The sequence below is a fragment of the Notolepis coatsorum genome, assembly GCF_963971535.1.
Source record: "Notolepis coatsorum genome assembly, chromosome: 14".
In the NCBI taxonomy this organism is placed as follows: Eukaryota; Metazoa; Chordata; class Actinopteri; order Aulopiformes; family Paralepididae; genus Notolepis; species Notolepis coatsorum.
Window position 1 is genome coordinate 50,920,112 of NC_140178.1, and position 16,303 is coordinate 50,936,414.

Genomic DNA, 16,303 nt, shown 5'->3' on the forward strand with positions numbered 1-16,303 from the left:
TTCGACACTCCAGGCTCTCATAATCCCACCCCAAAAAAAATTACATTAGCATTTATGGAATGGAAAATAATTAACCCTTAGTGTTTTTGTCTTGAAAATAAGCCACGCTTCAAATCACACAAACTGGTATTTAAGGGGTTAAAATCCTGAAAATGAATGAATATTTGATATGTATGTTGAGGACTGAAGTTAATAAAGAGATTTAAAAAAAACTAATAAAATGTTTTCATAAAAAAATATATAAAAATCACATGTAAGTCCCTTTGGGACAGAAAACGTCCCAAGGGGGTAAAGGTGTGCAGTGTATTGGTGGGGTGCAGGAAGACCTTTATAAGGTATTTGTAGATAATGAACTAATCATGAACAAACCATTTATATACATTCGTAAATTATTATTAAATCATGTATAACTATATTTGTATAACATTTACAAATTAGTTCTACATTATTTGTACTTGATTTGTTCATCATTAAATAATGTTGTTTAATGAGTAGTAACACATTTGTGGATGCTTTGAAAAATGCATATGAAAAAACTACTATACTGTACCTCTGTTATGGATCGATGTAAGAATGTTGAGTCCAGTAGTAGAAGGCAAGAAGGAGGCGGAGATGGTGTTGCTCTTCTCAAAATATGATGTTCCTTTTATTTTCAGAAACAGTTTGAGCGATAATAAATGCAGCATGAAAACATAAATATAGCTAGGCTACAACTGAGAGTAATTAGGAAAGACTTCTCAAGCGTGAAAAATTATTAACAAAACTAAAGAATAACACCGGGCCAGATATCCCACTTCTGCCTGTGGACGACTGTTTCCAGTAACACTGTTGAAGAACCGACAACAGAGAGGAGAACAGATGATTACTATAAAGGGCAAGAATACCCAGCATACATCACACAGTAATCAGTGACACAACACACACACACAGGTGACAACAATCAGAGATAAGTGCAGAGACAGGGTGAAGTACTCCAGGATGGCAGTAGGGCTTCCATTCCTGTGAGAGGTAGAAAGCCCAAACGTTACATACCTCCATTTATTTGTTCATGTTCAACAAATTATTTGTTAAGACATTCATAAAACATCTATAAATCATTTGCAGATGCTATTGATTGATTGATTGATTATTGAAAATTGTATTAACAGATTGCAGAATGGGTACAATACAGTACAGCTCAATACACACAATTGTTAAGGGGATGCAGACCAGAGAAAGACTTTCGTCTTGTTTACATCAGGCTCCCCAATTTTCAATTCATCATATGTTCATCATCTATTGTGTGCCCTAATCTAAAGTGACGCATATTCATCATTAACAAATGTCTAATAGTTTGTTTATTTGTGGACTTTTATGAATACACACGAAGCAATTACCAGACTTGTCTTTTCTTGTTTAACAAATGATTTGTTAAGACATTCATAAAACATCTATAAATCATTTGCAGATGCTATTGTGTGCCCTAATCTGAAGTGAAGCCTATTCATCATTAACAAATGTCTACAGTTAATTATTTGTTAACTTTTTTTTTTAAATATGTCCGCAGGAGAGCCGGGTTATTTTACTGCTACAGTTTGTTTTCTGTTAGGCAACCAGCCACGACGAGTTCTCTCAGCCTGGCATGCACGTCTCTCTCTTCACAGAAAAAGGTCAGTGTGCATATGCTTCAGGCATGAGTTTTTAAAACACAAGCCTGGCCTCTGACAGTTGATTGGACTAATTAGCAGGAGAAAATCCACCAGCTGCTAGATTCACACCCTCCTATGACAGGGGTGAACTCAGTTGATTGATTCAGAGAGAAACAAACAACCAAATTAAGTGAGCATATGAACCGTGAGGGTTCATATGCGTGTGGTGAATAGCCTGTGGTGTAGGTATTGTGTGCTGGGTGGTTTGCCCGGTTTTACCAACCATACTTGTTTGTGTCTCGATATGTTACTGTGACGCTGGGTCACTATACTGTATGTGCCCAGGGTTCCCCTGTGCTTTTCCCATGTGTTGGGGTTTAAATAGCCTAGGAGTACTGTGGCTTGTATGCTTTTCTGTGCGGCGTGGTGACGCTACCCTTATTTCTCCCCCCATCCTGATGAGGTTAGTAATGTAGGGTTATTGTTTACTGTTTGTTTGTTTTTGCTGTTCTCCCTGTTTGTTCTCCCCTCCCCTTGTGTGTCAACTTTGGTTGTGGGTTTTATTCCCCTTCCTTTTGGGATGCATAAATAAAACACCCATTTACTTTTGGAAAACGTCTTTATTATTTCTTCCTGCCGGGACCCGTGCTAAAAGCACCTGCTGGACGGGCAACCCGGTCCAGTTACCATAATAGTGTAAATTCACACGTCTATAAAACATATACACAATTATATTCAACATTTATAGACCTCTGTTTGTGACAAGTATACATGGTATATATTGCAGTAGCACACTGTACCAGAGTCCATGCAGTGTTTAGTATTAAGAGTCAGACAGTTCTCATGTTCTCCAGCCATTAGTTCTCTAACTATTGGCAGCAGTCCCTGCCCACGGTTGTGGAGTCTGATGGCTACTGGCATGAAGGACTGGCTGAGGTGATTTGTGATGTGTCACATCCATCCTTTTTAAAACAACATTTAAAACCTGTTAAGCTCTATTTTCAGAAAATCCACCTAAAAGTACATGCCCAAGTAAATGGAAGATTGCTCCACTTCTACAAGGTCAATTTTCGCATGGTCTTGGCATCTAGGAACATCTATGGACGTTGTTGAGTAAATCGTAATGAAACAAAGGAGAATATAAATGATCATTTTTCTTTGCATCTTTGACAGTGAATAACACCATGCTAACATTGTGGTTGGGCAGATTTCTCTCACTGAGCTCATTCAGCACCTTCTTGAGATCAAGTGTACAAAAACTCTAAGCAAATGAATAATGGGAAGATGATTAAACAGAAGGATTTAGTCATTTCCTCGCGTTTTCCAATAAAAGAGCGATAGAATTCACATTATTCCGAGAAATTCGTATAATTTTTTTTTAAAATCATCTGTAAACAAACGTAGTGCTGAAAATATACACTTTGACTGCTGTTTGATAGGGTCTTTACCCTTGGCTACATTTGAAAAAGAAACACAACATTAATTAATACGGTCTGTATTGATCGATTTATGATGAAACAATTGGGGGACCGTAGAGCGTAACAGGTTAAGACATTGTGTGTTTTGTGTATCATGTGCATGTTGTACTGCTTGATAAGGTGCACAAACGTTCAGCATGCCTCCATTCTACTCTATTCTATTCTATAATTATGTTTATCTATTTAGAACTCTATAAGTTAAATCCTATTTCTGGTTTTATCATGGAATGCTTTACAGTTTGGCTCAGGAAAATGTATTCTCTATTCTATTCTATTCTTCATGGATGTCTTTTCAGCATGCAGAGCCACTAGAGGGCACTGTGGTGTAAAATAAGGAAAATGTAGAGTTGGGTTTGCTAAATGTAAATTCAACTTTTTTCTATTATTTCTTTTTTTTAAGACCTGACTGATAGAATAGCAGCCGTAAATTAGGTATTTTCCTTATTGAGACAGGGAGGCTGAGACTCCACAGACTGGATGAGAAACAACTCAGAAGGTGTGTAATTGTGATACCAGGCTGTAGAGGCAGGGGTCATATCAACCTTCCTTTACATTTACATTTACCTTTACCCACTAGGTTACAAGTTGTGGAGCGACAGTGGCTCAGGAGGTAGAGAGGTCATCTGGTAAATGGAAGGTTTCCAGGTTCGATTCCAGCTCCTCCCGGCAGCGTGTTGAAGTGTCCTTGAGCAAGACACTTAACCCCTAACTGCTCCCGAAGAGCAAGTTGGTACCTTGCAGTTGCCTCCGCCGTCAAGTTTCAAGTTTCTTTAATAGTTGTCATACAGAAGTACAGAATACTTTCATACAAAATGCTTCTTACTGTTACGCTCCAGTGTGTGAATGTGTGAGTGAATGTGTGAATGTGTGAGTGAATGGGTGAATGTGAGGCATTAAGTTGTAAAGCACTATGGATAAAAAGCGCTATTAAATGCAGTCCATTTACCATCTATAACAACATCCCTCTAGCCACTAAAGGACAAAAAGAGGGAGGGTTCTGACTTAAAGTGAAAAGAACAAAATTCTTGATGTTTGGAATCTTTTTTATTTAGCTAAATAAAATGAAGAGCACACGTTTACAAAGAGAATGTAATGCATTTACTGGATCTTATATAACATTTGGAGCACAGGCCTAGTACACATGTTTGTGGTTCACTATGAGCTTAAATTATATACATGAAGGTGGTTTTAATTAATTTTCATGGTGTGTGTCTGTGTGTGTGCATAGATGTTTGCATGTGTGTGTGTGTGTGTGTGTGTGTGTGTACAGTATGTGTGTATGTGTATGTGTATGTGCGTGTGTGTGTGTGTGTGTGTGTGCATGTGTGTACAGTATATGTGTATGTGCATGTGCATGTGTGTGTATGTGTGTGTGCGTCCATGTCCCTTCCCTACAGCAGATCCTCCTCTACCCAGACAGTCTTCTTCTGCTCCTCCAGTACTCTGTCCTTGATGACCCTCAGGAGGTCGTCGGCCCCGGCCCAGGAGTCAGGCTCTATGCTGGTGTAGAGGCACGGCATGCCCTCCAGCTCCTTCTCCTTCGACCGACACAACCTCACAAACTCCTCCTCCGAACCCACACTGAGAGGCAGCTTTCTGTGTGGACAGGAAACAGGAAGGAAGTGACACTGCGGTGGCTGTATGTTTGTAACCCCCCGCCCTGGTAGTGTATGAGTGTGCTCTCTGCAAGAGGGGTCTGTGAGCTTCTCTCTACACATACTGGTTGGCTGATGCAACGGGGTGCGGGATGCGTGCAGAAGCCCTCGTGCTCTGCTGCCGCGCAGGCAGAGTCCAGCAAAACTTTGGCTTTGAACTCCAGCACGTTGGATTTGAAACGGAACAATGACTATACTTAACTCGCTCTCAATGATCTTTCAAGATGAAATAAAGATTGAATGAAAAAGGTCAAAGTGCAGACTTTCAGCTTTAATCTGAGAGTGTTTACATCTATATATATTTTTTCATACATAGTCCCCTTGTCCAGGACAACTTAAATAAAGTATATTTTTAATATTCGGTTGCGAATCCTTTGGTCTGCGACTCTTAGACGCTCGTTTGTGAAAATGATCTAGTACTCTGAATGGGACATGTGGCAATACAAGCGTATTAACAGGAGAGGAGTTTAGTTTGATGGTATGGGTGATGATGATAGGTGATTAGGCGTTTTCCCTGAAGCAACAGTTGTGATTAGAAGATCAAGAAAAGAGGGCTGGGCGGCTGGGTAGCGCAGTGGATTAAGCACTCGCTTACCACCGCAAAGACCCTGGGATCGAATTCAGCTGTCAGCGGTACCTGGCTCCGGCTTGGTAAAAATAGGTGAAAATAAGTGGCTGGCGACTCCACATGGATCGGAGGAGGCATGTGGTAGTTCTACACCCTCCCCAGGTCGACAGTGGGGCAATGCGCACAGCGACTAAATTGGGATGGGTGAAAAATACAGAAAGCCCCCCCCCCAAAAAGAATAAAAAATCAAATAAAAGAGGGCTGGGTTTGAGATACTGTAGGTCAATATAGTGACGATAGTATTCAAGCTGATACCAGGCTGAAACAGTGATCCTGGTGTTAAATATCGGGCTGATACCAGGCTAAAACAGTGATCCTGGTGTTAAATATCGGGCTGATACCAGGCTAAAACAGTGATCCTGGTTGTAACTGAGGGGTACAATTCCCTGACTGTATTGATAAGTATGGTATTATTAAACCACTACCTCTTGTACTTTAACTTCTGGCCATCCAGTACATGATATAGATATGATGAACACTTTCCCACCTGATGAAACGAAGTCCACACAAATGTACAAATCGAATATTTTATATAGCAAAGGGTATATACAACGTTCACTTGATGACATTTATGATTTGAAATGCACTTGTATGGCAAATGAGTATTCGTAGGTAAATCAACATTGAATGTCCAATCTCTGGTTACGCAGGGAGTAAGTATACAACCCGGTTCTTTAGGGAACTATAGCGATGGTACTTAAATGATTATAGCTGGATACACTAAGGGGGGGGGGGGTCTCGCTGGTTGTAAGACAGTAGGAGGGGGGGTTAGAAGAGCCGCTGGCGGTATCCCATCTTGCCGACGATTTCTTGGGAGAATTCAGAGTCCTGAACACGATGCCCACAGAACCTCGGTCCGCAGATGAATACAGCTGGACCCTCTGGTGGACGGTAGCTGCCGGTCCACAACGGAGAGACGTGAGGCGACCTCACTGGTGTAGAGCGCCGTCTCACCTGGACTCCTCTCCGGGGGGTAGTTCCAACACTCAGCAGTGTTGGCCGTTATCCATGGAATAATCAAAGCACCCAAAGCATGTAGATAATCCAAGCCGTGGAAGGCTCGCCGTCGTCCGGGTAAAGTAATCCAATGTACAGGTCCACTCGTCCTGGCCCGGAGCTCCTCGGATGCAAGCACCACAAGTGGTCTGCCCAGCCTGGTTAAGACTCCAGATAACGTCAGGAACGATGGGGGTGCTGCTCACTTTATAACTCTAACCGAACGATGCACCATACATAATAGACTATTATTAGCTTAATAGAAATACGTCCAACTCGACGGTATAGTGCCAAACTATGACAATTCAACTATTAATCCACACGATATCTCAATGCCTATTCTGAGGCCAAGTAGGCCTTACTACACCACACGTGCGTCGTGGGTGAGGCTTCGCGTCTGTTACTCGGTTGGAGGGTAAAGAACTAATGGACTAAAAAAAGTTCTACTTTACTTGCGCCATATATATATGCGCTGTGAACAAATAGTACCATTCGTATTTCGCCAGACGTATTCCTACGCGGAACCGGGCTTGCCACGACATGTTGGTCGGCACGATTGAACTTGAACCTAGGGGTATGGCTGCTGGCGCCAGGTTCTCGTCCAATGGTAGAATGAAACTATTATGGGCTGTTTAGTAGACTAAAGGGATATTCAGTGCATATTGTACAAGGAATATACAGGGGATATCAAACGATATACAAATACTATTAAATATATATCCATAAATAAATATATATATTCGGTTTAATCTGATCCTTCACAACACTGGTGTTAAATAGCAGGCTGATACCAGGCTAAAACAGTGATCCTGGTGTTAAATATCGGGCTGATACCAGGCTAAAACAGTGATCCTGGTGTTAAATATCGGGCTGATACCAGGCTAAAACAGTGATCCTGGTGTTAAATATCAGGCTGATACCAGGCTGAAACAGTGATCCTGGTGTTAAATATCGGGCTGATACCAGGCTGAAACAGTGATCCTGGTGTTAAATATCGGGCTGATACCAGGCTAAAACAGTGATCCTGGTGTTAAATATCGGGCTGATACCAGGCTAAAACAGTGATCCTGGTGTTAAATAGCAGGCTGATACCAGGCTAAAACAGTGATCCTGGTGTTAAATATCGGGCTGATACCAGGCTAAAACAGTAATCCTGGTGTTAAATATCAGGCTGATACCAGGCTAAAATCAGTATCACAGACTTCCTTCAATACTAACATCGAATACAAAACAGATGTTAAAATGTCAGAAAGAAAGATACAATTATTTTACTACTCACAGAGGAGGAAAATGTATTATATTTCAATAAAATGAAATATAGGTGCTCTGTATAAGTATTAATATGACTTGTTACCTTAAATGATTGATTGATATGGATTGATTTTGATTGATTGATTGCGAACATGTAACAAATAAAACACAAAATAAGAAAACACATACAGCACATTTTCAGTAAGAAAAAAAAAGATACAAAATTATAGCAATGACATAAATATGACACCCAGAAAGGAGTAGGACGTAAAGGAGATAAAGCCTACCGTAACCTCCTGATGTTCTTCTCACAGATCTTAATGTAGATGATGATGGGGTAGATATTTCTCCTCAGAAGGTCTTTGACACAGCTAAGCTCCGCCTCCAGGAGACAGTGTCTCCCCTGATGATTGGCGGGGGGGGTTAAGAACTTTAGACAGAGCTATGGTACAACCATCTAACACACACACAGCTGCTTACATAATAGATTAAATTAGATTGGATTCAAATGTATTGTCATTATACAGCACAAGTACAATATATAAAGAGTACTACTGAGTAATAGTGATAATCAGATGTAAGTACAGTGTTATAGTATTATTATGTACAGTGATAAAGGTATAAAGACACTATGATAGTAGGTCAGGCCAGCAGTATGATTAGTAAGAGTATGTAAGGGATATATACAGATATATATATATATATATATATATATATATATATATATATATATATATATATATATATATATATATATATATATGATATACTGTATATAAGGATACATATGCATCTATATGTATGCAAATGGGATTGCACACATGCACACACACACTCATGCAGTGTTTTTCAAAGAGCCATAGTAAAGCTATTTACTGTGTGCATTATGCATATTATGTGTACACATACAGATACTCTCTCACGTCTTTCTATCTTTTTCTCTCTCACACACACACTCTCCCTCTCTCTCTCTCTCTCTCTCTCTCACACACACACACATAAATGAATCAATAACACATACCTTGGCAGCGACAGCCTCTATGTTTTCTCTGGTTATGCATTCAAATGTGGCCTGTTTCTCTCTGTAATGGATGAATGGCTCCACATTCTGTTTCAAATGGAACTCCTCCTTGGTCAGAATGTCTAGAGAATAGGATGTAGAATACAATACAATGCAATATGATAAAATATAAGACCTTGTTCAATGTATTATTTTCTACATTTACAAGATACAAGATACAAGATTCCTTTATTGCCACACAACCAGGTTGGTGTTATTTGGCGTTAGGTTGAACTCCACCGTGATTCAGTGGCGGCTGGTCAATGGGGGCGCTATAGCGCCGCCCTCCCTGCTTAAAAGAGAGAAGAAGAAGAAATATTTAAAAAAATTTTATAGCCCTATAAATAATATAAACATGTTTAAAATGAATAATATTTACTCATTTTAAGTATGTTTGTGTTTCCAATGCACAATATAACGTTAATATATCAAATATAAATAATTGTTTTCGTGAACAGGAAGTGACTGTCGGATAGAGAATACGTTCCGTAGCCGCATTTCTCTCTGGCAACCCGTAGCCGCATTTCTCTCGGGCTAGACGCAATATCGCTTACAGTGGGCGTGCATGCCGTGCACTGGTTTCATCGCTGTATCCGTCACAGCCAATCAGTGTGTAACGCGCTGTGCGTTGAAATATGATGTATTATGATGGAAGCCGGGAGCTTTTCCCAGCGATCTATTATCATCTAAGCAGCAGCGTCGAGACTTTCCGTAGCCGCATTTCTCAGAGACGCTCTCTGATTGGCCGACGTCAGTTTTTCCCGTAGCCGCATTTCTCTGAGATGCTCTCTCTGATTGGCCGACGTCAGTTTCTGGTTAGTAGATAGTTACTCGATGCTAGCTGTTGTGTTGTTGTGATGCAGTCACACTTTGTCTTAGAGCGTGACGGCAAGTTCTTTCGACCGTTAAGCTTAGGCACTCTTTCAAAGTTGGTTAAGGTTAGAGTTTGTCTTAGAGCAGGGCGATAGGAACGCCAGGTAGTTTGCAGGCTGTTTGACGCGGAAATGGGCAAAGACACAGCTCGTCACTCACACAGTACTTGTTGCCTAAGGCTAACAAGAAGCTATATATGGATGCAGTGGACATGGATGGACATCAACAAAGGCTAACAAGAAGCTATATATGGATGCAGTGGACATGGATGGACATCAACACAGTCTGGACAGTGGATATACTTTATCAAGCCCTTCTGCCTGCTGGACCACTGTGCGTTTCAACTTAACAAGTGAGAGTTGCGATATCTCTCTCTCTCTCTCTCTCTCTCTCTCTCTCTCTCTCTCTCTCTCTCTCTCTCTCTCTCTCACTCTCACTCTCTCTCTGATTGTGTAGGGCATATTGGAAGCGTGGCTGCATTTGACTGACTGTGATCATATATTGATTGATGGCAATGGTGATAGTTGTACCTAATTAAATATTCGCCAATGCTTGGTACATGTTTGCAAAATGTTTGGTATAGCGCCCCTCATGGAGAAGAATGTACCGGCCGCCACTGCCGTGATTAGAACAGCACAGAATAGAGTAGAACAGAGTCAGTAGAACAGAATAGAGTAGAGCAGTACAATACAACACCAGGGCCCTGCAGGGGACAGTCCTCTCTCCCTTCCTCTTCACCGTCTACACCAATGACTTCCACTATCGGTCAGAGTCCTGCCACCTTCAGAAGTTTTCTGATGACTCTGCGATAGTGGGATGTATAAAGGACGGTGATGAGGAGGAATACCAGGAACTGGTAGAGGTCTTCGTCACATGGTGCGATAAGAACGACCTCCAGCTAAATGTGACGAAGACCAGGGAACTGGCTGTGGATCTGGGGAGGAGGAGGGGTACACCTGGCTGTGACCCCCGTTTCCATCAGGGGGGTCGATGTGGACATGGTTGAGGACTACAAATACCTCGGAGTCCACATCGATAACAAACTGAACGGGTCAAAACACGCAGAGGCACTCTACAAGAAGGGCCAGAGCTGACTCTACTTCCTCAGAAGGCTGAGATCCTTCAACGTCAGTACAAGGATGTTGAGGATGTTCTACGAGTCGGTGGTGGCGGGCGCCTTCTTGTACGCTGTGACCTGCTAGGGAAGCGGACTGAGAGCGGGGGATGCAAACAGGCTGGATAAGCTGGTCAGGAAGGCCAGTAATGTGGTAGGGGTGGAGCTGGACTCTCTAACGGTGGTGACGGAGAGGAGGAGTCTGGCTAAGCTCCATGCCATCAGGGACCACCCCTCCCACCCACTATACACAGACTTGGCTGACAGAAGGAACATGTTCATTTACATTGTCATTTAGCTGACGCTTTTATCCAAAGCGACTTACAAGTTTGTACAACAAGACAGCAGGAAGGGTACAACTCTATCAGCTGAGTAACAATGTTCATCAAAGTGTTGAGTGCTATAGTGTTGGTTAGTATATTAGGATGACAGTGCATGACAGTAAGGTTAGTTAGGGTTAGAGCTTATTTATTAATTTCTTTAAAATTTCAGATAATGATTGAAGAAGTGCGTCTTTAGTCGACGGCGAAATATTGGACGGGTGCTAGACTAAGACTCCCAAGATGCTCGATGCAAGGTGGGGCGTTCGGAGGAACATGGAGGCTGGTTCGGGAGAGGCGAAACAGACGGTCCCCGGGGGAGGGACAGGGAGACCCTGGATACAAACGGACCAACCGGGACTCGGGCACCGAGGTCGGCCGGACCATCCGCACACGAGATGCAGGCGCGGGGGTCGCCCGGGCCGGCCAAGATGCGAACACGGAGGCCACACACACCAACCGAGATCAACCGGACCAGCCAGAACTCGAATAACGAAGTCTCACACACCAAGCAGGACTCGAGCACTGAGGTCATACACACCGACCAAGATTCAATACCAGATATGCATATAATTAGATAGTGAATGGAGGCAATGATTCAAGACATACTGCAGACAACACACAGACCACTGGGAATACAGACAAGGTGAACACATTAGTTGGGGAAATGGAGACTTGACTCGGGACATATAATACAAATAATACGTACTAGGCTAAACTATAGACACTAACACACAGGACACACAGCTAAGAGGACGGGGAACATGGGGAATCACATTCAGAGACCTGATCGGGAGCTCTGGGAATGTACTATCATATGAAAGATAAAAATTCAAATAAAATGTTGGACAATAATAGGGACATTGGAGAACCCCCACAGGGGACATCTCCGTCGTTATAGGAGGGGCCCTCTCCAGGAGAGCCTTACCCCTCCAACCTGCCAACAGGGGTCAAACAGGGTTAAAAGGAATTACCTGGGAAGTGCCAATTGTCTTTAGTCTTCTTTTATATTATTTCTTCAGAGTTATGTTAGAATAGCAGTTGCTTTAAATGTGCACATGGACAAATATGAAGGACAAGAATTCAAAATGTTGGACATGAAGAGAGGCTTGGAGAGCCTCCTTCGGGGGGTATCTTCGTCTCTGGGGGGGGGGGCTTCTCCAGTGGGAGGGCTGATCCCCCTCCAAACCGCCAACCGGGGAAAGAGTGCGAACCATATAACCATTTATATCCATGTCATTTTTTCTTATTGTGTTGTTAGTTTTAATTTCATAAATGTATGCGGTGATGTCGGTGACATGGGAGGTACAGTGGGTTCAGTGGGGTCGGGGGGAGGGGCCATCGTTCCGGCGGTTCGACCCGGGGGAGGGGGGGCCTTGCGTGTTGTGGGATTGGTGTGGGGGGGTGGGGTTTCCTGGGGTCCTCGGCCGTCGTGGCCGGGCGGTCTGGTCTCCGGGCCGGGGGGGCACCGGGCTTGGGGTTGCGGGGGGTCGGGGGGCCATTGAGGCGTGGTGCTTAGGCCTTCTGCGGACCTGGGCTTGGGGCTCTCGTGGACCGGGGGCCTGGCGGAGGCGGGTGGGGGCTCTGGGTGCTCGGCTCCGTGCATGGTGGACCACGATATGGGGGTGTTCTATCTCTCGGGGAGGAGGGCGGGAGGGAGGGGTTTCTCTCATATAAATATAACGCTATATATATAAACCTGCATTCATTCGGAGAGAAAGACCTATTCCACATGCTATTTAGGGTTTGACAATAATTACACTAATATCGCTATTTCACAATGAACTATAATGGATTACGGGGTCATACAGAACACGCGCCAGTGTCTTTATTTCCGCCTTGAAACTAATGCAGAACTGAGGAGTGCTTATGCGTAGTAACGATATTCTACCACTGGGCGTTAGCTAAGTGTGCTCAGGGCCCCGTTCCCCGTACCTGGATAACTGAGTTAGCCGGATAACTTTCGGTGAAGTCTGACTTAAGTCTGACTTAAGTCTGACTTCCGGCTCCCCGTACCTGGATTATCCAAATCACCATGACAACAGATCCAAAAGTTTGAGCCTGGTCGAAAGCAGGGTTTAAGTTCAAGTTAGCCGGATCAACCATCGCCACGCCCCCGCAAAGAAGTGACAGCCCGTTTCCTGAAATTATTCCCACAGTCTACGATCTGCATTATACCATTCTGAATTACGTTTTTGTGCTCCATTCTTCCAGAGGGGGCTTTTGAAATGTAAAATAGACCCAAAATGCTGATACTAAATTCACTTTGTCCTAAATAATGCACGTTATATATACCGTGGCGCTCGCTCGGTGCGATGTACACATTTATGTGGTTATTTTAATTGTAACTGGGATTAAGATGTCTGATGAGATGCGCTGTTTGACGGATTTGAGAAATTGAATGAGCCGTTGACGTCACATTAATGAATGAGGATAAAGAAATAAAACTTCATTCAAAATAAAGAATATTCTAAACACGGGTCTCTCGTTCATTAATGTATAAACAATGAATTTATCCCATCTGGCACAGTGGCTCAGCGGTAGTGCTCAAGCCTGCCAACCCAGCGACCGGTGTTCGAAACCCAGTGTTTCCAATATAATTTTTTTGAATATAATATTAATGATTATACGCCAAAGTAGCCTGGTTTTAAGTTAAAATATTATAAATCTACATGCATTGAGGATGTCATTCTTTATATAGCTCTCAACGTGCACCAAATTGAATTATTCCTATATTGCAAAAAGAAGGAAAAGACTAGGGTTTCGAACCCCGGTCGTCTGCGTGAAAGTCAAAAGAACAACCCGTTAGACCACAGTGGAGATAAGTAAAAGATCGACCACACATCAATCAATGGGTAAGAGAGCCGTATCGTAATTCTGTATAACAGTTTAACTAATTATTTTCGCTAGCAAGATCTCATTTGATTATTCAATCCAGCAGGCAAGTTTAAAGAAATATAATCTGATTGATTGAGGTAATGAGGGACTTAAAATTAGCCTAACATTTAACTTGTCGGCGAGGCGATTGAGCCGTATTGCAATCTGTCAAAAAAGTTTGAAATCAATTAATCAATCAATGCCGTTAGAGAATCAGGATCTCTGCCATCGATACGTGCTGACTTTTCAACTGAAGCGGCCGCGCGCATTTAGCCTGGGTCTCAAGTCTGAATCGAGTTAACGAGACTGAATCCACCTTCGAGGAACAGGAAAATCCCGGCTTCAAACATCGGGTTAACTGAATCTGGATAATGACATCTTGATCGACTTAGTTGAACCAGGTACGGGGAACGGGGCCCAGGGCCCCGTTCCCCGTACCTGGATAACTGAGTTAGCCGGATAACTTTCGGTCAAGTCTGACTTAAGCCGGACCTTCCCATTCCCCGAAGCTGGATTGTCTAAATCACCATGACAACAGATCAAAAAGTTTGAGCCTGGTCGAGAGCAGGCTTAAGTTCAGTTAGCCGGATGAACCATGGCCACGCCCCCGCAAAGAAGTGACAGCTTGTTTCCTGAAATGATTCTCACAGTCTAGGATCTGCATTATACCATTCTGAATTACGTTTCTGTGCTTCGTTTTCCTAGAGGGGGCTTTTGAAATGTATAATAATAGAACTAAATGCTGATAATAAATCATATTGAGCCTATAGATTTACTTTGTCCTAAATAAAATAATGCACGTCATATACGGCGCTCGGAGTCGCGATACACGCTGCATGTGGTTATTTTAATAACGGCTCATTGCAAATGTGAATCCCGCGGGGATATTTTTAATGAATGAAACCTATCGGCCGTTTGGCTCTGATTAGTTTCATATATTAATCTCCGCTGTAGATTTGCTTAACGGAGCGCCGGATTGTGTTTCATTCAAGCATAAAATTGAAGTGTCTATGCGGGGATTGTGGTTTTTGTGTGATATTGTAACTGGGATTAAAATGTCTGATGAGATGCACTGTTTGACGGATTTGAGAAATTGAATGAGCCGTTGACGTCACATTAATGCATTTGAGAATAAAGAGATAAAACTTCATTTTTTGGTAAGAAAAATATTCTAAACACGGGTCTCTCGTCCATTAATGCATAAACAATGAGTATATCACGTCTGGCACAGTGGCGCAGCGGCTAGTGCTGAATCCTGGCAACCGGGCGACCGGTGTTCGAAACCCTGCGTTCCCAATATAATTTTTTTGGAATATAATATTAATGATTATACGCAAAAGTAGCCTAGTTTTAAGTTAAAATATTATAAATCTACATGCATTGAGGATGTCATTCTTTATATAGCTCTCAACGTGCACCAAATTGAATTATTCCTACATTGCAAAAAGAAGGAAAAGACTAGGAGAAGTGGGATTCGAACCCGGGCCGCCTGTGTGAAAGTCAAAAGCAGAAACCATTACACCACAGTGTAGATAAGTAAAAGATCCACCATACATCAATCAATGGGTAAGAGAGCCGTATCCTTATTCTGCATAACAGTTTAACTAATTATTTTCGCTAGCAAGATCTCATTTGATTATCCATTCCATAAACCTACTGCCAGCAGGCAAGTTTAAAGAAATATAATCTGATTGATTGGGGTAATGAGGGACTTAAAATTAGCCTATAGATAACGCATTTAACTTGTCGGCGAGGCGATTGAGCCGTACTGCAACCTGTTAATAAAGTTTTAAATCAATTAATCAATCAATGCCGTTAGAAAATCAGGATTTCTGCTATCGATACGTGATGGCTTTTCAACTGAAGCAGCCGCGCGCACTTATCCTGGGTCTCAAGTCTGGTTTGAGTTAACGAGACTGAATCCACCTTCGAGGAACAGGAAAATCCCGGCTTCAAACATCGGGTTAACTGAATCTGGATAATGGGACTCTTGATCGACTTAGTTGAACCAGGTACGGGGAATAGGGCCCTGACCTGTGCGTACACGTAAGCACGGAGTCAAGTTCAAGTTGAAATTGATGAATCCCACTCTTTGCTTAGAAATGATCGTACGCACAGGGTAAGCACAAATCTGTGCGTAAGTCAGGTTGATGAATGAGGGCCCCGGGCCCTCATTCATCAACGTGGACGTAGAACTTGACCTACTTCCACACGTAAGCACGGAATGTAGAACTAGCGTACGCACAGGGAAGTCGGCATTCATCACATGTGCGTACGCAGGCTCTATGGTCCTCCGTGTTGATGAATACCACTTTGTTCTACCGTCAATGCTCGTGCATGATTATCCATATATGGTCATGAAAATGAGGAAACACCCCCCATGGGATGTGAAATAATGGACGGACCCGAGCGGAACCCTGAGA

At 42.7% G+C, this 16,303-nt stretch overlaps 1 protein-coding gene across 1 annotated transcript in view; it reads right to left on the bottom strand.

Annotated features, from left to right (window-relative positions):
- Positions 1–4,233: 4,233 nt before the first annotated feature.
- The window catches only part of card11 (caspase recruitment domain family, member 11), a 217,199-nt gene continuing 205,129 nt past the window's right edge, over positions 4,234–16,303 (bottom strand). The window contains exons 23-25 of the mRNA XM_084329390.1: positions 8,658–8,779; positions 7,924–8,039; positions 4,234–4,702 (exon numbers count right to left, since the gene is read on the bottom strand). Coding sequence (XP_084185516.1) covers positions 4,498–4,702; positions 7,924–8,039; positions 8,658–8,779 — 443 coding nt within the window. The 3' untranslated portion in view covers positions 4,234–4,497. The remainder of the gene's footprint in view (positions 4,703–7,923; positions 8,040–8,657; positions 8,780–16,303) is intronic.